The 23,302-nt window shown below is 42.7% G+C and overlaps 2 protein-coding genes across 4 annotated transcripts in view; both read left to right on the plus strand.

Moving 5' to 3' along the window:
* Window positions 1-52: 52 nt before the first annotated feature.
* On the plus strand, window positions 53-11,622 carry rfwd3 (ring finger and WD repeat domain 3). Of its 2 annotated transcripts, none has more exons than XM_035157727.2 (13): window positions 53-296; window positions 2,391-2,680; window positions 3,107-3,381; window positions 3,565-3,620; window positions 4,010-4,207; window positions 4,436-4,527; window positions 6,195-6,309; window positions 7,262-7,496; window positions 8,036-8,186; window positions 8,303-8,479; window positions 9,357-9,571; window positions 9,993-10,207; window positions 11,028-11,622. In XM_035157727.2, the coding sequence occupies exons 2-13, from the start codon at window positions 2,391-2,393 to the stop codon at window positions 11,169-11,171; spliced, it is 2,163 nt and encodes a 720-aa protein (XP_035013618.1). In that variant the 5' UTR covers window positions 53-296; the 3' UTR covers window positions 11,172-11,622. The 2 variants fall into 2 exon arrangements, with proteins under 2 accessions (XP_035013618.1, XP_035013619.1); XM_035157728.2 differs by having other exon boundaries at window positions 53-292.
* Window positions 11,623-15,509: 3,887 nt separating this feature from the next.
* The window catches only part of glg1a (golgi glycoprotein 1a), a 35,223-nt gene continuing 27,430 nt past the window's right edge, over window positions 15,510-23,302 (plus strand). The window contains exon 1 of one of the 2 annotated variants that reach the window (XM_035155967.2): window positions 15,510-15,902. In XM_035155967.2, coding sequence (XP_035011858.1) covers window positions 15,567-15,902 — 336 coding nt within the window. In that variant the 5' untranslated portion in view covers window positions 15,510-15,566. The remainder of the gene's footprint in view (window positions 15,903-23,302) is intronic. The other variant, XM_035155968.2, reaches the window with a different exon arrangement.

The following is a 23,302-nucleotide window of genomic DNA, read 5'->3' on the forward strand; positions in this document are numbered from 1 at the left end:
ATTAGATAATAGAGCATCACATCAGCTCATCAAACAGTGAGCGTGTCGTCCATCTTCGCTCCAGACGATCTTTGGCGGTGACGCTCCGGAAGGATGGGGCGGGCAGAGTGGGACCTGCGCCGGGAGATTCGAGCCCTGTTCCCGCGGACCTGACTTTATTGACACCGTTGCGTGGAGTGGATGTCCACCACAAGCCCTCCACAGCCAGAGCAGCCTGATTTGGAGCCATGGTGCCGCCCGTCGTTGCATTACCGAGCAGGAATTGCGGCTCTTAAACCGTCACTTCTTCCAGGCAGGTCGGTGTTTGTGTGTGTGCAGCTCCCGCTCCACCTGTCCCCTGCACAGCCGAGTCGGTCAAACGACGAGTCCACCGGGCTCCTTTCTAAAGCTGATGTACAGTGTCAGCAGCACCGGGCATATCGTCAGTGATCGTGAACATATTGAGCCCAGTGTAAAGTAGTAGTCGTGTGCTGGCAGCCTCACACATGCTAAAGCTAATGTAGCTCAACCGCAGGTTGTCTCCAAAAGATAAAAACACAATCGTATTTCAATTATTTCTTGTAATTTTCTGTAACGATGCTCATGTACTAATGTGCTACATTAAAAATACAAGCTGTCCTACGTTAGAAATGAATAGAGGGACTGACTGTTAGCTTGTGTTGCTCGGAGGCCTCAGTGACCTCGGGCTCTAGTTTTGTGCTTAGCCGAAGAACGGCCCCACCTGGCCCGGCAAAGACAGCGGGAGGTATTTACCACCACAGACGAGGTAGGAATGTGAGCTGGTGACACGTTAAACGTGTCTGTTAAAGATTCAACTATTATCTTTATATGAAAATGCATCTCTGCTTCTCAGTGGGCAGAGTTTAACCAGGATGAATTAGAACCGCTCCTGGGTTAAAGTGAGGCTGCTGCAGCCAGATGTTCACTTTACTTCTACAGGAAGAGGAGGGACTCGTTGGGTACTCAGGAAAAATCCGGGACTGGGTGAAATAACCTTTGAGTGCCAGCTGAATTTTGTGACTATATTGTGTTAGACCTCCTTTCTGTGTCTGGCTGTGAGCCAGGATCAGGAGAGGGGTTGGTGTTCACTGAACGGTACTTTGACAAGTGTAACATTATCATGTCTGCATAGAGATCTGGATCACAGCTTCACCAGGGTGTTGCAAACAGTGGTGCTGGTGTAGCGGTTAAAGACAATACTGATAATCTTTATTTGTACATTGCATGTTTTAAGGTTGAATGGTGCTGCACTGTGTATTGCATTACATTACATTTCATTTAGCTGACGCTTTTATCCAAAGCGACTTACAATAAGTGCATTCAACCATGAGGGTACAAACCCAGAACAACAAGAATCAAGAAAGTCAGAACTACAAAGTGCTTTAAGTAAGTGCCATTTAAGTGCTACTAAATTGTTAGTTTAAAATGTTATTCAAGGTATAGTCAGAAGAGATGTGTTTTTAGTTTGAGGTGGAAGATGTGTAGACTTTCTGCTGTCCTGATGTCATTGTGGAGCTGGTTCCACCATTTAGGAGCCAGGACAGCAAACGAGTGTTGAGCTCGCAGTGAGGGAGCAACAAGCCGATTGGCAGAAGCAGAGCAGAGTGAACGGGCTGGGGTGTAACGTTTGACCATGTCCTGGATGTAGACTGGACCCGATCCGTTCGCAGCACGGTACGCAAGTCATAATGTTTTGAAACGGATGCGGGCAGCCACTGGTAACCAGTGAAGGGAGCGGAGGAGCAGAGTAGTGTGAGTGAATTATAGGTAGGTTAAAGACCAGTCGAGCTGCTGCATTCTGGATGAGCTGCAGAGGTCGGATGGCACTAGCAGGTAGACCTGCCAGGAGGGAGTTGCAATAGTCTAGGCGGGAGATGACCAGAGCCTGGACCAGAACCTGCGTCCCCTTCTCAGTGAGAAGGGGACGTATTCTCCTGATGTTGTGCAGCATGAATCTACAGGAACGTGTTGTTGCAGTAATGTTGGCAGTACACACCCAGTACACAAACATTCAATATTCCTGCAAATAAAATAGTCCATAAGTAAAACGTTCTGCAGAGTTTGCTTTTGACACATGAATAACGCAGCTGGAGATTCTCCGCTCAGACGTGTTCGCAACAACACAGACATTTCTGGGGGAAGTTTGGAGGCTCTCACTCGGACATTTGCGTTCTCACATACATTCTTACTGGAAAATATCCAGAGATTCTCTGGAGTTCCGTGCTGAAAGCAGCTCATACCAGCACTGTAGAAAGAAGCCGTCATTCATACTTGTGGACAGCTCAGAACGAAACTGGAAGTTGACCCTCAATCTTGCTGTGTGATGTGCTGTCAGAGCAGACTGACTAACAATATAATCTCTGCTGTTTCCACACTGTGCTGCTGTGCAGATGGAGGCAATGGAGGTAGACTCCCCTGTGGAGATACAGGAAGGAGGCAGCAGACGGCCACAGGCAGCTGTTGCAGGCCAGGCCGAGAATGCCAACGCACCACTTGTCATCTCAGACTCCGGCAGCAGTACCGAGGTGGAGGACGAAGAACATGATAACAATGGGGGACAGGCGGCAGCTCGGCCACCTCCCAGGCTTCCCGCGACCTGGGCGTTTAGTCAGAGGGCAGTGAGCAGGACTGCAGCCACGCCATCAGCAGCTCGGGGGGCACCCATGCGGAGGAGAGTCAGGTACCCAGAATTTGTCTGTGTTCTACATTGGTAATATATACTGTTTTGAAAATTGTATATTATATTAAAGTGGCTATAATCTCAATAACATAGTAGGAAATGACAATGTGAACAATGCTGCGTCTAGTGATGAAGTTTCAGCTCAATGCTTTCTGTTCTGGTTCACTCTCACTGCTATTACTGTGGCCCTTTTGGCCAAAGCAGCTGTTTTCAGAGAAAAGGCTGTAAACAGTTGGACAGAGTGGAGTATTTAGCTCAGGAGGTGGTGGAGACCAAACAGACCTAAAAGAGAGGGAATACTGTCCTTGGTAGCATCTGACTCAAGTCTCAGACTCCTCACTCTCTTTAATTTGTCTCCTGTCTGTATAGTATTGTCTCAAACTTGTGTGTTCCTTAAGGGTTAAACTTGTGTGTGTGGTGCTGCAGGCAGGGCCTCAGAGTGCACTACCCCAGCCAGACGGCAGCACCTTCCAGAGGCTTCCCTGACTTTCTGCTGCGAGCGCCGGCTGCCAGCGTGGCTGAGCCAGAGTCCGGCAGCACCACAGAGGTCAGCGAGTCGGATGAAGAGGATGGAGCAGTGGAAGCGGGGGGGGAAGAGGGTGCCTCGGCTGCTGTGTTACCTGTTGACCCCGCCCCACCAACCATTTCTCACCTCAACGCCTCCATATATCACACGCAGCCACAGGATGTCAGCTCAGCCAGTGAGTTTCACGCCCTGGCGTCTGAGCTAAATGACCGTAACTAGTTTTCCCACACTAGTGCAGACTCTTTCATCTTAAAGAATATGTTATGGTCTAACAAGGGTTTTATAATGAAGCTCCAACTAGGCTTACATTGATTTTATGTGTTACTGTCGATCCAATGTGTATCTGCTCTGTGTTCAGACCCCAGTTCAGCTGCAGAAAATGAGAGGACAGAAAATCGACATCAGGGCGCCAAGGTAACATTCAATCCTTCACTCACACTTTTTCTTTAACTGGATTGCTGAGTAGAAGTGCTTAAATGGCTCTCATTTAGTTTCAGTACTTCTGCTCTGGGTCTTTTATCATCAATGTTACTCTAACTGTCATCACAAAGAATCTTCAACAATTCATCCTGTGTGTACAGAATGTTCATACTCAGCATTTTCTTTATCTTTATTCTACATTATTTATTTTTTATTTTTTATTTTAACTTTTAACTTTTAAATTCCTTATTTTATTTCTATTGTCCTTTTTTGTATTTCTTTATTCTCTTGTCTACCTCTTTCTGACCTGCCTGCTGCTGTTACAAGTGAATTTCCACGATGTGTGGATAAATAATGTTCTTTCTATCTATCACCATGTGTAGTTGGCCTCGGAAACCTTGGCTTCCGTTCTGTCATCTCTGAGTGAGGAGAGTGAAGGCGACAACTGCACCATCTGCTTCGAGGCGTGGACGACGGCGGGCGAGCACAGGCTGTCCGCTCTGCGCTGTGGACATCTCTTCGGCTACACCTGCATCCAGCGCTGGCTGAAAGCTCAGGGTTCAGCCGCTAAATGTCCACAGGTCAGTGAGGTCACTGTATTTTAACAGGCAGTCACATTGGCCCTGTAAATATATACAGTTTCAACAAAAGTCAATTTCATTTTTGAGGCCAATTTAAGTTTAATAAATAGTTGAAGCTAAAATGGTGGCCTTAGTGAATGAAGGGTTATTTATGCTGCCATCTTTTTATGTTGTCTGGATGAGTTTGTGTTAATTGACCCACTGGTTGTTCCTGTTATTTGTCTTTAGTGTAACAAGAAAGCGAAGCGTTCAGACATCGTGCTGCTGTACGCTCCAAAGCTGAGAGCGCTGGACAACTCTGAGGAGGAGAGCTTAAAAAAGTGAGTGATTCTTTCTCTGCCACAACACCAAGTTTACAGAGGTCCAACTAGTGTGAAGAAATATGTGTAATAAAGGTATCACTGGTAAAAGAACAGTCAGAGTACAGCTAACATGCCCTTTTCATGTTTTTGAAGACAACACTCAAAGTCCTGTTCCAAAGTGTCAGTGGAATAGTAATCCTAATCAGTGGGAGGCATAGGGTTTGCATGTGGGTGCTAGTTTGTGGATTTATACACTTTACAGTGATAAAGGTGGGAACATGCACCCATGGGTTGTATGTGTTTGCTAAAGGCATCGAAGGCTGCTGGTAAAACCTAGTTCTCCAAACAAGATAATCTTGTTGTGCTGTGAACCTGTCGCACGTATATTCAGAAACAAATGGCATCACACCACGCTGCTGTTTATGTCGATGTTTCCTTTGCATCCACAACAGTTAGTATTTTACCACGTTCATGATTTTTTGTATCAACCTGTCACTGCCCCCTTTTGGTATAAATGTGTCGGTGTGGCCGGAGGGATTATGTTTTAGGGTCCATCTGTCCATCCATCTGCCTTTCCATCTGTCTGTACCATTCTTGCGATTCCAATATCTCAAGAATGCCTTGAGGGTATTTCTTCAAATTTGGTAAAAATGTTTAGTTGGACTCATAGATGAACTGATTCGATTGTGGAGGTCAAAGGTCAAGGTTAGACCCCTCAAAGCATGTTTTTAGCCTCTTGGACATGATATCTCAAGTCTGCCTTAGTGAATTTCTTCACATTTTGACCAGTTGTCATTTGGACTCAAAGATAAACTGATAAGATTATTGAGTCTGGGGGGAGACAAATGTGTACATGGGCATGGTAATTGGAGTTGTTTGATAATCTGTTTTTCAGGTAATTAAGAAATATATAATACAGTTTGATACATTTTGCCATGCATTAAAATAATCCATTTTTAATAAAAAATTCTGTAAGTTATACCTTCTTGGGGCATGGCACAAGGAAGAACCCATTCAATTTTGGGACAGATCCGGATCATGTGGCGGATCTAGGAATATCTTAAACATTGTGAGATAGGGCATTTTCAACGTCTTCATTGATCTGTGAGAATAATTCATAGATCTTGATTTAAAAAAAATCAGGCATGTATAGGAGAATGATATTTATGTGTGTGTACAATTTGGTGCAGATCCAAATAAATAACAATCTGGTTCTGGTGAATTTAAATGTGGTTTCATAAAGCGACTATTAGGCCTTGGCTGAGGTATGCACTCTACTCAGTGGCATTTTTAGTTTATAATATTGTCTAAATGCTGCTTTTTCACTCCCCAAATATTTAACATTAGAAGAAATGTAGAAACAATGACTCAGTTTAAATATATATGGGATTTAAATATTTAGCCAAAATGAAAATTGACCAGATATCAGGTCCCAACATTGTTGTTTAAATGTGCATTGAATTTCTGACAACCATTCCATTGATTATTATGCAAACTTAGGTTGCATATATAAATGGTAAGGAAATGAATTATGAATTTATACGCAGTATAAATTGGGTTGTTCTATGGTTTAGGTGCAACGTGCACGGCATTTCAACCCGTGTCACAGGACAGGTTGTGATATAAACCTGTGGGCTGAAATCACTACAACATTTTTTTTCCCCTCTGTGTGTGATTGTGTGTAGGTCTCTGGAGCAGGAGCAGTCCCTCAGAAGGAAGGCTGAACTGGAGTCAGCTCAGTACAAACTCAAACTACAGGTCGTCACCAGCAGATATGGACAAGTAGAACAAGAGCTGCAGGTACCAATGACTACAGTTCCTTTTCAGATTTATTGATACTTTGATCATATTTAAATCATTTGTATCAGTATTTATATTTACATATTAACATGTAGGTATTTCAAAAACTAATGGTTTAAAATTAAGACTATTAGTGGTGTGGTCATGAGTGTTCAGCTGGAGCAAGCCAGAGATTGGGAAATAATGATGGATGTAGGTCAGCTGCTCATAGTCCCACCACACATTGTCACTACCACTCTGAGACCAGACCTGGTACTCTGGTCCAACACCCTGCACATCGTCCACTTCGTAGGATTACAGAAGGTGAAAACACCTGATGACACTAAGGTACACAACTGATATGTCCCTAACATCCGCTGGTGGCCACTAACATCAGCTAACTGGTGGTTGACATCTTGATTAGTGCGGTAGAACATACAAGGGATATTCTCCATCTTCCATATATCATCCTATGTTCTTAGCTGGGACAGTTTTTGACTCTGTTTCAGTTCTGGCAGCAGGTGTTCAGTTTAAAAAGGCATTGAGGTAATGATGTCTGATATACTGAGCGGGCCACATGGATTTCATAGTACTCTGCTTGTACTCAGCTGGTGGTTGGCATCTTAATAAGTGCGGTAGACCTTCAAACGTACAAGGGATATTCTCCATCTCTTCCTATGTTCCAAAATAAAAATTGTTCTTCTGCCTTTAGTTTATGAACTGATTATTGGATTTTTAAAATACTATTTACTGTTCTGTTGACCACTATTTCATCCTGGGATATATCTATATAAATGCATTCATTGATTAGCTGATTATAATTAACTTGGCTTACCCAAGACTTCATACATTTAACAATGTCCAGTAACCTGATTTCAGGTGAGTTTTCTCTTCTAGCTACAGAAATGTCAAGAGATGAATCTCCTGACGTCCTCCTGGTTAAACTGTTCCTCTTCTCTTCTTGTCTGTGTAGGAGCTGAGGTCTCTAATGGCTCAGGCTGGTAGAAGCTCGGTTCCCTCTTCCTCCTCGGGGTCAGCCGTACTCCTCGGCCTTACTCAGAGGCAAGAGGGCTCCAGGAAGGCCCAATACAGCTTCTCCAAGGCAATTTTAGTGTCTCAGGCTGGAGGCTGTAGGGTTTTGTCATACTGTGAACCTCTGAGTTGCCTGCTTGCCTCGCAGCCTTCCCCACAAGCCACATTGGTGCCTGGTGAGTCTTTTACTATTGGACCAGCAGAAGCAGCAGGGCCCTGAGAATATCTGCCCATCTGGCCTCTGTTTCCTACACCTTACTCCAGGTTAACATGTCATTACAACTACTGGCCAGATATGAAACTTATTGGGATTTCATGGGATTACCTTTACCACGTTTGCCGTTGATGTATTATAAGCTTCCCTGTAGCACCACCATCCCAAATACAAATGTATTGGAGCTTTTGAATGCAGGAACCTGATTTGGAACTCTGGGACTATACCTGCATTCGGATCATGAAACTCCTCTTTCAAGTCCGAAACTGTCCCTTCTCCAGATGTAGTACTGTCAGAAGGTTTCATGTAGATGGAGATTGTTTAGTTATGTTTTAAAATGAGAATGTATTACTGTGGATGTAGCCTCTCTGAGCACATTTTTCCTCTTTGGAGAATGAACATTTTCAGATTAACACAACATTTAGGAAAATAAATAAAACTTATTCTGAAGAAAGGTTTCCCTCTTCTCTAAGTCATGACTGTTGTGTCTCCTCTGCTCAGGTTGTGGGGTGAAGAAGGTGAGTGTGGTGAACATGAAGGCGAGTCAGTACGTCCCCATCCACAGTAAACAGATCAGAGGTTTGTCCTTCAATAGACAGAATGACAGTCTGCTGCTGTCTGCTGCCCTGGACAACACAATCAAACTGACCAGGTACACAGACACACAAGTTTATATATCACACCTCTCTGTGATCAGCCACACAGACATAATGCGAATCAGTGATGTTAACACGTGATAAGTGGACTGACTGACCGTGTGTGTTTCAGTCTGTTGACCAACACAGTGGTTCAGACCTATAATGCAGGCAAACCAGTGTGGAGCTGCTGCTGGTGTTTGGACAACAGTAACTACATCTATGCTGGTCTGAGCAACGGCTCGGTGCTCGTCTACGACACCAGAGACACCACCACACACGTCCAGGAGCTACAGCCGCTTCGCTCCAGGTAAGCAACACACACCAGTGTCTTCTCTAGGATTTGTTTTTAGCAGCGGGGGCAGGCCAACCCAACCCGCGATTTGACATCTGACCACCCCAAATAATTACTGATTAAGTTATTTTGATGCCCTCCACATTGACGCATTAAGGCTCTTGTGCACCTAAGTCATGAAAAATCTCTGATTATAGCCATTACTGTGTCAGGGTGGCTCCACATGCCCACCTCCCTTGGCAGCGCCCCTGCATTGAGGAGCAATACTCCTCACCTGTCAGCCCTGCTCCTCTGCTCCTTTCTCACAGATCTTTATAATGACCTTGTGCATTTATATTTATGTTCCTGGATAAACAGGGCGTCACTTCTTAAGCAACAATGAAGTTTAAAAAACTGTTTACTGTGCGGGATGAAATTCTCTCCTGTGTGCAGCCTGGATGTGTATTTGTGTGCTCAGCTCAGTTGCTCTTCACACACAAACTGACAATCACATTTATTAATCGATGGTGGATCATGAATCCAGATCGTTCCAGTCACTTTAACCCTCATGTCCTGGCTGTGCGCTTCTCGTCCCGTGTTGTGTGTAGCAGTTGAACTGCGTGTGAACAAAACACTTATTTTCAACCTATTGAAATACATGCCTCATAAATTCTGGAGTGAATAAAACAAACATGAAGTAAACGCCATGTACTGTTCAGGTCCTAATAACTTGATCAGTGAGCGTAGGCAAGTGTCCAGGGAGGACATGCGGCAGGATACCAGGCCTAAAAAGTGTAACTGCCCCAATCCTGAAGCAGCAGCGGTCTGCCACTACAAAATGGATGAAGCTGTCACCCTGCACACTCTACATTTACAAGCTAAAATGTATTCTTCTCACCTTTTTTTTTTTCAGGTGTCCAGTGGCATCTCTTTGCTATGTCCCGCGGGCAGCATCCAGCTCGTTCCCCTGCGGCGGGTTGATCGCAGGGTCTCTGGAGGGCGGGTGTTTCTGGGAGCAGGTCAGCGAGGCCACATACAGACCCCATGTCCTGCCGCTGGAGACAGCTGGCTGCACCGACATCCAGGTGGAAACAGAAAGCCGTCACTGTCTGGTCACATACAGGCCAGGTGAGTTCCAGAGATCATCTATACTCTGTATACTCTGACCCTTGCATAGTACCAGACTAACATGTAGTCCAGTTTAGGGCTGCATCTGGTTACTACTTTCATTATGTCAGTTAATTATTTCCATTTCACTTACAAAATACAAAGAATTGTAGGGGAAAATACCATCACTATCTCTCTGAGCCTGAGATGGTGTCTCCATGCCTTGTTTTGTCCGACAATCAGTCTAGAACTCAATGATATGCTCTCAAGAATTTTGTAAAACAAATAAACAACCATTTTTGAATTTTTGGTTTAAATGAAACATCTTAATATTTGCAGTGGACGGGTGAAGTCTCTAGCTGCAGCTCTTGTTAAGGCTTGGTGATAGAGGAACAGACATGTTGGTTTGAGTTTCCTGTAAGTTTCCTTGGTTCTCCTGCAGGACGTTCCAATCCATCTCTGCGCTGTGTCCTGATGGCTCTGAACCGAACGCCTCAGCAGGACTCGAGTCAGCTGCCCAACTGCTCCTGCTCTCCTGTGCAGACGTTCAGCGCCGGCTCGTCCTGTAAACTGCTCACCAAGAATGCCGTCTTCAAGAGTCCAGATGGAGTAGGAACACTGGTCTGTGCCGGGGACGAGGCCTCAAACTCTACCATGGTCAGTCGTGTGCGCGTGCGTGTTTCATTAAATATTATCAAAGGTTCAGTGTGTTGAATTTAGTGACATCTAGTGGTGAAGTTGCATGTTGCAGCTGAATGCCCATCACCTCACCCTCCCCTTCCGAACATGATGGGTAGTCTTCAGTTCTCATAAAAACTGAAAGGGTTTTTAATTTGTCCAGTCTGGGTTACTGTAAAAAGGGGACCCGCTCCGGATGTAAAAATATAGTATTTAAATAAAAAACAAATATTCGTACAATATAGATGATTAATTTAGATGAGAACATCACTAGGATTATTTTATATTCAATTTCTGCCAATAGATCCCTTTCACCTAAATCTTACACACTGAAACTTTAACTCCTGTGTTTTTGTTATTTGAAAGAGCATTTGGTGTGTGATTTTTCTTTAAAACGTATTTTGTATTTATTTTGTTGCTAGTTAAAAGCTCCCTACTTGTATTTTATTTAAATTAGTGTTTTTTTTTATTTAGTTGATTCTCGTGTTTGTATGTTTGACATTTATTTCTCCTAATTTGTATTCAAAATATATTTTTTAAGTATGATTCATTTAGTTTATGCTGACTTATTATGTTTTTGGCTTTAGTGGATTTTATAAAATAGCCTCATTCTTTTCTTTTTTTTATTCTTTTTGTATGAACCTTTTTTGCTGTTTGTTTATTTTCATTTTACATAAAGTTGTCTTGTCTTTATATTTATTCATACAATCATAAGTAGACTGAAGCTGTTGAATACAATTCTTAATTTAATTTGTTTGTTGCCCAACAACAATCTCGACATCCTCTTCCTCCTCCTCAGGTGTGGGACGCCAGCAGCGGCTCTCTGCTCCAAAAGCTTCCAGCCGACCTCCCCGTGTTGGACATCAGTCCATTTGCGATGAACGGGGAGCACTTCCTGGCCTCGCTGACAGAAAAGATGCTGAAGCTCTACAGGTGGGAGTGAACCAGGAAACAAGGACCAGACACAGTCCCACAGCACAAGGACAGAATCTGACTGTGCTGGAAATTGAATGCTGCTAAACCTTTGTCTGCTTGTTTACACATAAAACCAAACAAACTGGTTTCTGCAACTATTGACATTTGACCCGAGACAGAACGCCTCTGTCAGGTGTGTATAGACACACTGAGGTTCTGCTGAACTGTGATCCCATACAAAGGAATATGTTTGTTATATTTATACAAGTCTGAGGTCGAGTTATTAATATTCTGCGTGTGTGTATCGATGTGTCTCTGTCCTGAGGTCCTGCAGTTTCCCAGTTTCAACACTGGAGCTGATAAAGGTGAAGATGGTGATTTTCTCTTGGTGTCTCTCAGGTGTGTGTTGGTGTTTTGGTTTGATCATTGTGATACTTTGGTATCAGCCCTGCAGCTAAAGCACCGACTACAACTACAAACCATGTGTTTTTGACTTTGTCTCTCCATCCTTAGGCCGTAACTGTTTTAATTTAGTTTTTTCTTACACGTTGACAACTTCTGCTCTGCTTAATCTTAAGAATTGTGTAACCCATCACAGTCAACATCAAGTCTATGGCTGCAACTTCTGCTTCTACTATTAGCTAGTTTGCCTATTACTTTTTCTGTGAATGTGTTACTGGAATCAGCAGATATTTGGCATTGTTTCCTCTTTCACTTACTACATTGTTGTTTGTTGATTTGAAAAGTCTACACAGCATTACCTCACAACTGGAGCCTGACTTATATGTTGGAAGGACATATCAGCTGATTTCTAACCACCATCCTTCATTTGTCGTGGACAAGAAATGACGGTCCCAGTGTTTGTCCACCAGAGAGCGCTGAAGTTAGTGTCTAGACTGTTCCATTCGCCACATCCATTTGTGACATCTCTTTTATTATCCACTTTCAGTATTAATTTTCAGGCAGTCCCTTATTGGTTGGTCCAGCTGTATTGTCATTGAGATGGGTTACACAAATAGAAGTCTGGAAAGGTAGAAAACGCGTCAGGACAAAACAGTAGCATAGCTTGAAAAGTTGGTTTAGTTCTGATGTGAGTTTGATTCAGTTGTAAATGAAGGGCTAAATTGTGCTAAACCATGGGTGTGGTCCTCTAATGGAGATATTAAAGTGTGTCTTGCACATTACTATGGATAATTTACCTTGACTCTGTTGTCCCCTTTGAGATTTCTTTCCCTCATTTCAGGCAGCCAGAGGTGTCAGTTTGTGGTGTAAGCTTGAAAGCTGCTGCAGATTGAAAGGTATAAGCTATGAGTAAAAAGTTTCTGACAAACTGTTAAATTCGTTGAGGTTTAAGAGCAGGGTGCAGATCAGGAACTTGTGTCCTTGTTTTTGTTTTTCATGTTGGCCCGTCATCTGTTTTCTACACACCAGTCAGCTCGTCACTGCAGTGCCTTCCTGTAGCTTCTCAACTGAACGTTCAGATGTCAGAGGATCCTTGAATCCACCACAAACAAAGAAGTTAGATAGTGATCTGGCTGCAGCCTGGTCACCACTCGCTCTGAGCACATTTCATCTAACACTGGTCTAAAACCTCACTATGTTGTAAAATGTGAATTATTTGTTGTCACAGGGATAACACAGTGAGGGCAGGTCTGACAGAAAATACCAGATTTTAGTTTTTTCTCCAATGTGAGCTCAGCAGTGACATGCATAGCTATTTGATTAAAACGATTTTTTTTTAAAAATTAGATGTTGTAGCCAGATCATCATCTGGTTCTGAAAATCAGTTTAAACAACTTGGAGAAACTTGGATTTCAAAAATGAGCCCAGCTGCATCAAAGTGAAGCAGCCTTGAGAACAGCCCCAGATTTTCAACTGTTCATGAAAACTGATCTTCTTTTGTCCCATGTCTCCTTTCATAGCACATTTGATTTTGTTTTGATTTTAATCGTCACAAGCAGAAAACTGCTCCATCATCACACTTTCTTTCCGTCTTCTTGTCTCACTCCTTACTGAACCACAACTATGAGCACTGCCAAAGGACCCATTTTTACTCTTCTTGGTTTTCATTTCTTAAGAATGTTGTGTATATATGTATATTTTCTACCAACTGTTTGAGTACAACTTCAAAGTTAATAAAAATGACATGTTATTTTTAATCACAGGTGACTAAGTGGACTGGTAATTGATCGGAAGAATACCTTCACACTTCCACCATTGATCAGGCTCTATTACACAGAGATCTGATTGCGCTGGGCCACACTGGATGCCTGAGCGGTGCATGTCCAGTATGTTTCATTTCAGCCCCCATGTCATCAGGTTCGAGCAGACACACTGCCTGTGTTAGACATGCATCTCCTGCGCGAGCTGTACTCCTTCTCTAGAGAGTCGGGGTCTTGCCTATTTTTTTTTCTGCAAACCATGGTTTTACAGCAAGCTAGACAGTGACAATTATCGGTCACCACATTTTCAATGTCAAATATGTCACAAACTAAAATATTTGGGACACTTCCTGTTCCAAAATAAAAGCACTCTAGGGTTTCTGTTGACTGAATCCATTCATCTCAGAATCAGAACCATTAACTAAATGATCACACAACCAAGTTGGTAGAATTTGTATTCAGTACTGCATATTAAACCTAATATCAACGTTCAGAGACAGTTCAGAGTACTTGTGGCTGAGTAAAAAAAAAAAATGTCTTCAAGGAAATACAGTAATCATACCAGAAACCTCATGTAGCAGCTCCACAGCAGACATGCTCCTTGTGTAACTGTTTTAAAAGTATATCATAGGAGTATATAATAGGCAAAATAAAAGTCTGGCTGATACATTGCTTACAGGTTAGGTCTGGAAATATTTGCACAGCGACACAATTTTCATAATTTTGGCCCTGTATGCTACCACAATCGATTTGAAATGAAATAACCGAGATGTTATTGAAGTGCAGACTTTCAGCTTTAATCTGAGGGTATTTACATCAAAAGTGGAGGAAGGGTTTAGGAATTGCAACAATTTTCATACATAGTCTCCTCCTTTCAAGGGACCTTGAAAGGATACGCCTACTTCCTGGAGAGTCTACTCCACTTCACTAGATGTTGTGAAGGGGTTCTTCTTTACCATGGAAAGGATCCTGTGATCATTAACCGCTGTTGTCTTCCGTGGACGTCTGGGCCTTTTTGTGTTGCCAAGCTCATTGATGATGAAATACAGAAGGAGTAACCCACACCGGCTCATGAAACAGCTTTTGAGTCAATTGTCCAATTACTTTAGGTCCCTTGAAAGGAGGGGACTGAAGATGTCTCCAACAGCATCCCCATATACCTTCCTCTACTTGCGTCACCCATTTTAACAGCACATCCATGAATGGCTAGAATAGCTGTCACTCTCTATGTTACATGTAGGTGTTCGCATCCTATTGAATAGTTAAGCCTAAAGTATGCATTCCTAGATCATATTGTGTCCTTACATCTTGCCACTGGTGTAATTTAGAAAAGAGTGGAAGTTGGTGCCTCTCTGTCTGTCACATCTGAAATAGATATGAAAGTCACTGAGTGTAGACACTACAATGTACTGTTGGTTGGTCCTTTATCTATAATCTGACCTTGGGTACTGCTTAGATAGAGAAGGGAGTATGTGTGGAATAAGACAGGCACTATTCTCTTAATGGTGTACAGATATAATATACACTATATACATAATATATAGTGGCATATACAGTAATGTGAGAGGATGGTCAAAAATCCCTCAACAACTGTGACCAGTGATCAGCAGCTGTAAAACAGGCCTCTCCACGAACCCTCCAGACACAAACACTATCATTACGTAAAATGAACTACATCATCAAGAAGATTATAGTTGAAGTTTATATTATAAACCATTAACCACACTGTGTTTATGAACTAGAAGAGAAATCATTTCCTTGTTGAAACCAGTTCTAAGTACAGTTCACCCTCTCATCTATACTTAGCATTTTTAGAGGCAGTCCTATGCACTTATATGATTACTTTGATATATTCTTAAAAGTTCGACTTTAATCTCGAAATTCCAACTTTATTCTCAACCTGCAAAAATGTAAAACAAATGTCTCCTCTGATTTAATTCAGATCTTTTATAAATGGCCTCATCTCGATTTTGTTCTCATGCCTGACCCCAACACTGCTGCTGGTCCCCACATTATCACCCATGAAAATGAGCTGTAGCTATAGCTGTCCAGTTTCAGATTCATTTGCAGAACACGTATTGATGGTGGTTATCTGATTGGATGACACAGAGCACGAAACCCACATTCACTCGTGAATTATTCATGAGCTGTCCACGGTCATCCCGGAAGGAAAGAAAAAAATCTGAGTGCATCTTTATTCTTAGTTCCCAGAATTCCCGACAGCCCCTGAAGGCAGCAGCAGGCTGACTGGCTCTGTGAAGATGGCGGACTGTATACGTGTTCCTCTGCTCCTGCTTCTGATGTGCATCTTGTCGGCCGTGCATCATACCCGAGGAGACAACAGTGTTGTCTCCAGACTTACTGGTAATGCTGATAACCTGCAGCAGAATCCCGCCGGTGGTCCGGTGCCGGCTGCGGTCATCCCGGTAGCCGCTGAGAGGAGCCTGGTTGCTGGGGCCTCGCTGCCTCGGAGGCGCTCTGCCGGCTGGAAGTTGGCAGAGGAGGCGGTGTGCAAGGAAGACCTGACCCGGCTTTGCCCTAAACATTCTTGGAACAACAACCTGGCGGTGCTGGAGTGTCTCCAGGACAAGAAAGAGGTAAGTCAGCGGGACTGGGACCCGTGGCTGCTGGGGAAGAAGCGGGGTGTGACTGACGAACGAACCTGCTAATGTTAGCTGCAAGTGTTAGCCAGTCGCTAGCCCTGGCAGTGAGAGAACGTCACGCCGAATGCCGGTAGAAAAGTCTTCCATTTATGACTTATGATATCCTCCTCAACATGGCACAGGTCACAGTGCAAGGCTGCACACAGTTTAAAAGTTGCCAGGGTCCACTCTTTAATTCGTCATGCTGCAACTCCACTAATTGCGCTTGCCTTCCCAACGACTTGTGAGTTTTTGAATCCACGTCGCCTCACATTTCTCGTCTCACCTCAATACATGGAATCTGAGCGGCGTGCTACCGATGAGGAGTAGAAGCACAGGGTCCCACTGAAGTCGAGCTGCTCTGTGGTGCTGTTGTCAGCCGAAATGAGCAGAAAGGGCAGCTGCTGACGAAGGACTGTAAGTTCTGCTCAGCTCCGTCATGCCGCTGCGAGTAAGATCACAACAAACTGGTACATTATCAGGGCACTTTCTATGGTTGCAAGGCGACGTGCATCTGGACTAGAACTTTCCATGGGCTAAATGTCCAATTGTTCGCATTCGTTGCGAACCTACAGGCGCGACAAACCAGAGGAACAATCCAGCACCAGACAGGTAACCTGGTAACCTGGTAACTTGGTTAGTTAAGCATAAGGCAGCTAATATTGGGTACCTTCACTATGTTAGCCATGCTAGTCTAGAGAGCCACCTCAGCCTCTCGCTGGGTGATGTTTGCCTTTGTGTAGGAACGGTAATGACAGGGTTTCTCTTGCGTTAAGACCCTAGTGTTACACAGCACTGACCCGTAATGACTGGTTGCTGACCATAGCTAGTTATTGATGACAGGCGGGATCGACCAGGTCTAAGTTGGTAGGTAGCTAACCTTACTGTGAGGCAAACAGCAGTTTGAACCCATTTGTCTGCAGAGGCTCTCTCTTCTCCCCGGGGAAAGGTGGTCAGTGTCCTCCCCCTTCGGCCCGGGGCTGCACCACCATCTCTCGTTTACTCGCCATTATGGTTCAGGGGTAGTAAATGTTGCCCTGACATGTTAAGGCAATAAATGGCCAGAAAAAGGAAAATCTACACCGGACTCGCCCCCTCCCACCGTCAAAAGCAGTACCAAGGCTGTTGTTTTTTCATTTCAGGAGTAAATCACACATTTATAAAGCAACTATAGCAAATGGAAGTACTGCACCAAGTCACCTACACCCAGATTAACAGAGGTGTGACTTGGCTGCAGAACCAAGTACCACCTCATTGGCACAGTCATTTTTATCAGCAATCATTTCTTTGATTAATCAGCTCAATTTAGTCAATGTACTCACACAAAAAGTGAAAACATTCTCTAAATACCAGAGGCAACATTCACCAGCAGCCTCACCAGTAAACAGCCGATAAGAGTTCTTTGTTGCTACACCACCTGTTCAACAAGCTCCAAACACTCAGGAAAGCCACATATTCAACTGCTCCCATCCACTTTGCTATATTTTACACAACCTCAGTGTACTTGTTAAGCTAATAGTGAACCCTTATGAACAAGCACATAGGAAAGCTATCCTTATGTTTACTGGCAGCCTCATCTGCCATATATCTTGTCACATTTTTGTAAACCTGTAACGTCAGGCTGAGAGAGCCGCCGCCCCCGGTGTCGCAGCGTTACCTGCTGGGATTTGATGACTTCCGGCAGAGGGAGGATGGAGGAGATGACCCACACTGACTGGTCTCTGTCCTCCATTCAACTTCACTCAGTGTTTTCATTAGTTAGTTAACTTGCATTTAACATTGGTTTCCAGAGAGATATCGATGGGTTTTTACAGTATAGAGACCTCACTGCTGTCCAGATTATTGTTGCTGCTCGAGGAACTCAGGCATGCTGTATTTTTGTGAACTTGTGATTTCAGGACACTAGGTTGTTGTTGTGACCTTTAGGCCCATTCAAGTGCATCCTGAGGGATCAACCTTGTACTGTGGCTGTTGGCCGGGTGGCAGCTGACTGCTCACTCACTTCTTTAAGCTCATTAGCTTCTTGTCCACAGCAGAACTGCAGCAGACCCAGAGCTCTCTATACACTGCAGCAGGAGCTTACAGCAGCTAAGACAAGCCTTGGTCTGTGCCCATTATCTGCTTAGTCAAAATCACAAGATGCCGTCATCTCTGCTGGGAACAGTTTTCATGAAATACTTACAACTACAGAACAGTAGCTGCTAAGAAAACTATATTTTTTTTTAAAGAAAGAGACGATTTGGGTCAATAAAAAATAAATGACTCTTGATCACTTCAAGCATTGAACCTGGCTCACATTCACACATGACTATCCACTGCTTTTCTCTCATGTCTGTCGAGCAACACAAAATTGTAATTACAATATTTAAAGTACAAGTGCCAAACCTTTGTTTGGTCAAACTTCTCAATGCCTGCATCTATGCCGTGCAGAAGAACACAAAATGTTGTCCAAATGAAGGACAGAAATAAACAACAGGGCATAATATGAAACAAAAGACATTTTTCTATTGTCACACAATATATATTATCGCATTGCACAGTCCTGGTAGTTTGAGGCTGCAGGCTGAAGACCTTTCTTATTCAATTTTGAATATTAATTCAATAGTTTTCTTTGAACGTCGTCAGATGTAGCCCCAAATTATTTTTCTAAACCTTGTCTATAATCTACAAAGCCTATAAACTGAAAATAACATTTTATTTCTATACTTGAGCAAAAGAAAAATATACAATATACATATTACAATATGTTAATGAGTTATTGATTTAAAAGAACAAAAGAGGCTAAACAATTTTAAAAGAAACTTCCTCAATATAATAAATTCTTAAACTACAAAAGGAATCAGTCCATCAGTTAAGCACCTGCCACCTCTCAAAAGGATTTTCTAACCTCACATAATCAAATATATAAATAGGTTGTTCAGAGCTTTTATTTTTTTCATTTGGGCCCAAAAAGAAAATCTAGCAGGTGTAGTCACCAGACAAAACCTTCAGTGGGTGTTGTTTTGGATCAGAAGTGTCAGTGTGAATTCCCCCGAGTCACCCAGCTGGCTCTCTGCTGCTGCTGTTCTCTGGTTCCAGGGTGAGATTAAGAGCTGCTTTTAGAATTGTAGCATTTTTGTGTGTCTCCGGCCTGCCCACTGTCAGTTCAGCTGGTGGCTGTGGTTTTGTGTACGTGGTGCAAAGCCTAAGAGTCCAGAGGGAGGAGGCTCTGGAGATTGAAGACTTGCTTCGTTATGGCTGGTCGGTTACGTGAAGCCTCTGTATGTCTGCTTTTGCTTTGTTCTCTCTGTTCAAACCATTTTGTTTACAATTTAAGTAATTATCGATTAGCACAAGTTGCAGCATATTGCATTTTTAAAAACCGAGTTGTTGTGCAATGTTCAGCCTGTTGAGCAACACAGGGAGTGGGACCCCCTAAACTGGGCAGTGTCAGTGCCTTGCCTAAATCTCTCTTGGAGCTTTGATCCGGACTTTTTCTCTGATAGCCAGGAGTTGTATTTTTACATCCCAAAGAAACGTCAAGACAGTTCAACTGCATCATAAACTGCATCCGCCAAAACGATGTAACAGTTTGAATCACCACATCTGTAAAACTGTGAACAATAACTGAAGCAAAGAGTATGTGGACACCCTAGCATGGGATCCAAATGCAATCCTTGAACAGGTTACTCTAACACTATGAACATTTATATGCTGCTCCACTCCTCTTGGCTCAGTGTTTCCAGCAGATGTTTAACCTGCTGCAGGGATTAGCTCTCATTCAGACACAAGAGCATCAGTGAAGTCCACCACTGATGCTGGCTGATAGAGTCTGACTCACAGTTGGAGTTCTGGATCAACTCAAGGCTGTTAAATGGGTTGTTGAGGTCAGGGCTCTGTGCGGGCCAGTTAACCTCTTCACATCAAACTTGGCTTTGTACTCTGAGGCGTTGTCAGGCTGAAACAGGGAGGTGCCGTTCCCAAACCGAAGTTGAAACAGCAGTGCAAAACATCACGTTAGAGATCTAATCTTATTATAAGAATTGTAAAAATGTTTTTGGATATAAAACTGGTGGGCCACCACAGTCAAGGTAGTAGATGGTAAACAGGTTGTCAGTCCCAGGGTCAGTTTCCTGATCGAGGATAAAAACCTGTGAAGCAATGATTAAGCAACATTAAGCATCTCTGGGTCCTGAATCACCAAAAGTATACTGAGCTTTAATTTGTTGTGACATATTTATTTTGAAACTGTGCCAAAAAGACAAAAAAAATGTTCCTGGTTGCTAAGCAACACCCCTTTGCACCCTCTCAGCATCTAGTGTTTGTGTGGTCCCGTTCATCCAGGCTTACTGTTGATATTTTCCAAAACCCGTTCAAGTGATCATCCAACTGCAGCTTAGTTTTAACACCGTCATCACCAATATTTAAAAGAGAGGCTCAGACGCCTCAGTGCCTGTGGTTTATCTTTATCAGAAGACAGACACTCACCAGTATCTTCAGTCTAATATTACTAAACTGGATCTCTTCTGTTTTATTTTGTGACTCCCTCTCAAGGGTCTTGATGATTTTCTATTGTTCTGACTGGATTCAGTTTGAAACCCTTCAAACAAAGATACATTTGTTTGAAGGGATATCAAACAGCTGCCAAAGCAAACATGAACCTGAAAGTTTGGTCAGCTTATCACTTACCACAGGTGTATGTTTTAACATGTTAGAGAAAAAACGAATTTATTCAACAGAAAGTGATCAACTAAAACGTGTATAATTATTGTGAGGCTTTATTCTGTGTTTGCGTGTGTGTGCAGTTTATTTGGTTTTCCTGGTTGTGAAGATTTATTCTTCTCTTTTTTCTGGATTTCACAGTTTGATGAAATGTCAGCATCCCCCACTCTTTTCTCTTCTGTGTGTGCTTTCAGTGGTGAGGAAAGCGCACACATCTGTCACACACCTGAACTGAATACTGCCCTCTCCAGCTGTTGAGTAGGAAAAAAATAGTAGTGTTTTCTGGGTGGAGAGTCAAATAAAACTGGATAGAGTCAGCTGAAACTGGAGTGAGGTACAGGCTGACCTGAATCAAGAAAAGTGGTTGAACACTTTCTGTTTGCTGATGTGCTGCCTCCAGTCAACCATGGTTAGTCTTTAATTAGCTAATTGAAAATGTAGCATGCGTTGCTCAGCGTTTATCAGTGTGGCTGCACAAAGTTGCCCCGTAGCAGCTCCCAAAGACGATTCGCTGACTTTCCTGCTGCTTTGCTGATGTTCACCAGAGCGTCGCATATGTGGCTCTTTTTTCTGCTCTGTTATCTTCATGCAAATGGGACAGATTTTGCTGAACCTGCTCATTTTTAAATATATATAAATTGTAGGGATTGGAATTGAGAAGTGGTTCCAATTGCCTTTGAGCTCATAAATTTGTTGCATTGATACTTGCATATTTTTTTGGCAGCTACATTTTGCCAAACAATAATGTAAAAGTCACACTGCGTTCAAATTTGCAGGAGGAAGGAGTATACGAAACAATCCATAGTGTGGCTTCAGTACACAAAGAAAGATGACAGTGCTGCTTTGAACGTCTGTGTAAGAGCAGCAATATTCTGAAAAATCTATATAAGACAGATTTTTATTTGTTATTTTAATACCTGCAAAAATACTCAAATGTGGACATATGCTTTATATGATAGTTCACCCTCAGGTTGATTCATTGCGGGCACCTTGACTATTATCTGACATTTTATACACCACACAAATATAACACAATCAATGAAATAACTATGATGTTATTAACACTTGGCACTGACATAATCATTGCTGGTTTCATTTCTGATAACTGCAGAAAGGAGAATGAATGTCATATTTTTCTTGTGTTAATATTCTCTGTTCGGATAACACAGATACCAAATAAAAATACAATGGTTGACTTTGCCCTCTGATTTACAGAGGGTGAGTCTGCTTTAAGACCGTCAGAAGTCAGAAGTTTCCAGTAATCCTGATTGGTGCTTATCAGTCACAACTACCAATGTAAGAAGGAATCCATTCCCATTGCAGACAAAAGCCAGATTTTAGTGGGTGTTAGTGGGTTTTTTGACCAGTGGAAATGGGGCTTAAGCAACCAAATGCAGAGTAAACAATCTGCTAGTATCTCCATTGTACGTAAATGGTCGTGTCATGTGTGTTGGTAGTACTGAGGGAGATTGTTTCTGATAGAGAGGGTTTCAATGCTCGTTTGGACAGAAATTGTTGTCATGAAAATGTTTTAGTGTGGATGTCGCCTTAATAGTTGTGTTGAAACGCTCTTGAAGATGAATGCTGTTTAAATGCTAACACCTAGCTGCTGTTCTCTGTGCTTCTCGATTCAGAAGGTGTTGGATATGGCTGGCTTCCCTCTTAATTCCCTACTCTTCTTGTCTCTACATTAGAGGCGTACATCTTCACTAGCCTCACGAGATAAATATGAACTCAGTATTTATTTAAAAGGTGCTTTAAAAAGTATTATGTAACTGTTATTACAATTGTGCTGCAATTTACAAAATAAGGTTTTCAATTCAAAAATCTGACTACAATAGTAAGTCTATGACAGTGGTCACACTCATTTGACATTCATTCAGTTTAGACAACCTAAGGCTTAAAAGGACAAACTCTGTATCAAGGTGTCTTTCTCTCTCTGCTCCTCTTCCTCTCACCTAGTTCCAGTTAAAGCTCAGCCTCATGGTTTTCCCAAGACGAGAGCTGATTACGTTCAATTTAGCTGCAGCTATTAAATGAGATGGAGATCTTGAAAGATTTTCACTGAGTGCAGCTGGAAGGATGGCAAACAAAAGGAGGCTGAATATCAGCCTGATATGAATGGGTTTGTCATCTGTGTTGGTTTAATTTCCTCCTAATGTGTGTGATTACAGCTCCAACAGCTGGACAGCGATTTGAGTATGAACTTGTTGGGCTGAACAGCTAATTATTCAGAAAACTCAGAATTTTCTCAGTTTTCATCAGCTACTTGGTCAGAAACAATCTTGTTTCATCATTGTTAGTTTATTTGGGCTTTAAAATCAGTGTTGTATTGACTAGATAAGAAGTTTTTGTTTTCTTAAACGTTTACTTCCCCTGCCTAGCTGGACACTCTACCTTCTTTTTACCCTCTTAAAAGTTTTTTTTTTGGTAGTTTTTCCTTACTCTTGTTGAGGGTTACGGGCAGAGGATGTCACACCTTGTTAAAGCACTATGAGACAAATTGTGATTTGTGAATATGGGCGATACACATCAAATTTGATTTGATTTGACACACGCCCACATTGATCACATTAATGTTTTCACCAGTGTGATGTGATGTCTGCCTTTTCAGTCCAGAGTTGGACAGAACATAGTGCAGAGGTGGGGTTTTC

This window comes from Hippoglossus stenolepis, chromosome 5, assembly GCF_022539355.2.
Source record: "Hippoglossus stenolepis isolate QCI-W04-F060 chromosome 5, HSTE1.2, whole genome shotgun sequence".
NCBI classification, from domain to species: domain Eukaryota; kingdom Metazoa; phylum Chordata; class Actinopteri; order Pleuronectiformes; family Pleuronectidae; genus Hippoglossus; species Hippoglossus stenolepis.

Excerpts from the sequence above, each read along its gene's own strand:
- rfwd3 (XM_035157727.2), top strand. The coding sequence starts at position 2,391 with ATGGAGGCAATGGAGGTAGACTCCCCTGTGGAGATACAGGAAGGAGGC. Across the intron at positions 3,621-4,009 it reads ATCGACATCAGGGCGCCAAG|TTGGCCTCGGAAACCTTGGC; the intron begins GTAACATTCAAT and ends CACCATGTGTAG. Across the intron at positions 7,497-8,035 it reads ACAAGCCACATTGGTGCCTG|GTTGTGGGGTGAAGAAGGTG; the intron begins GTGAGTCTTTTA and ends TCCTCTGCTCAG.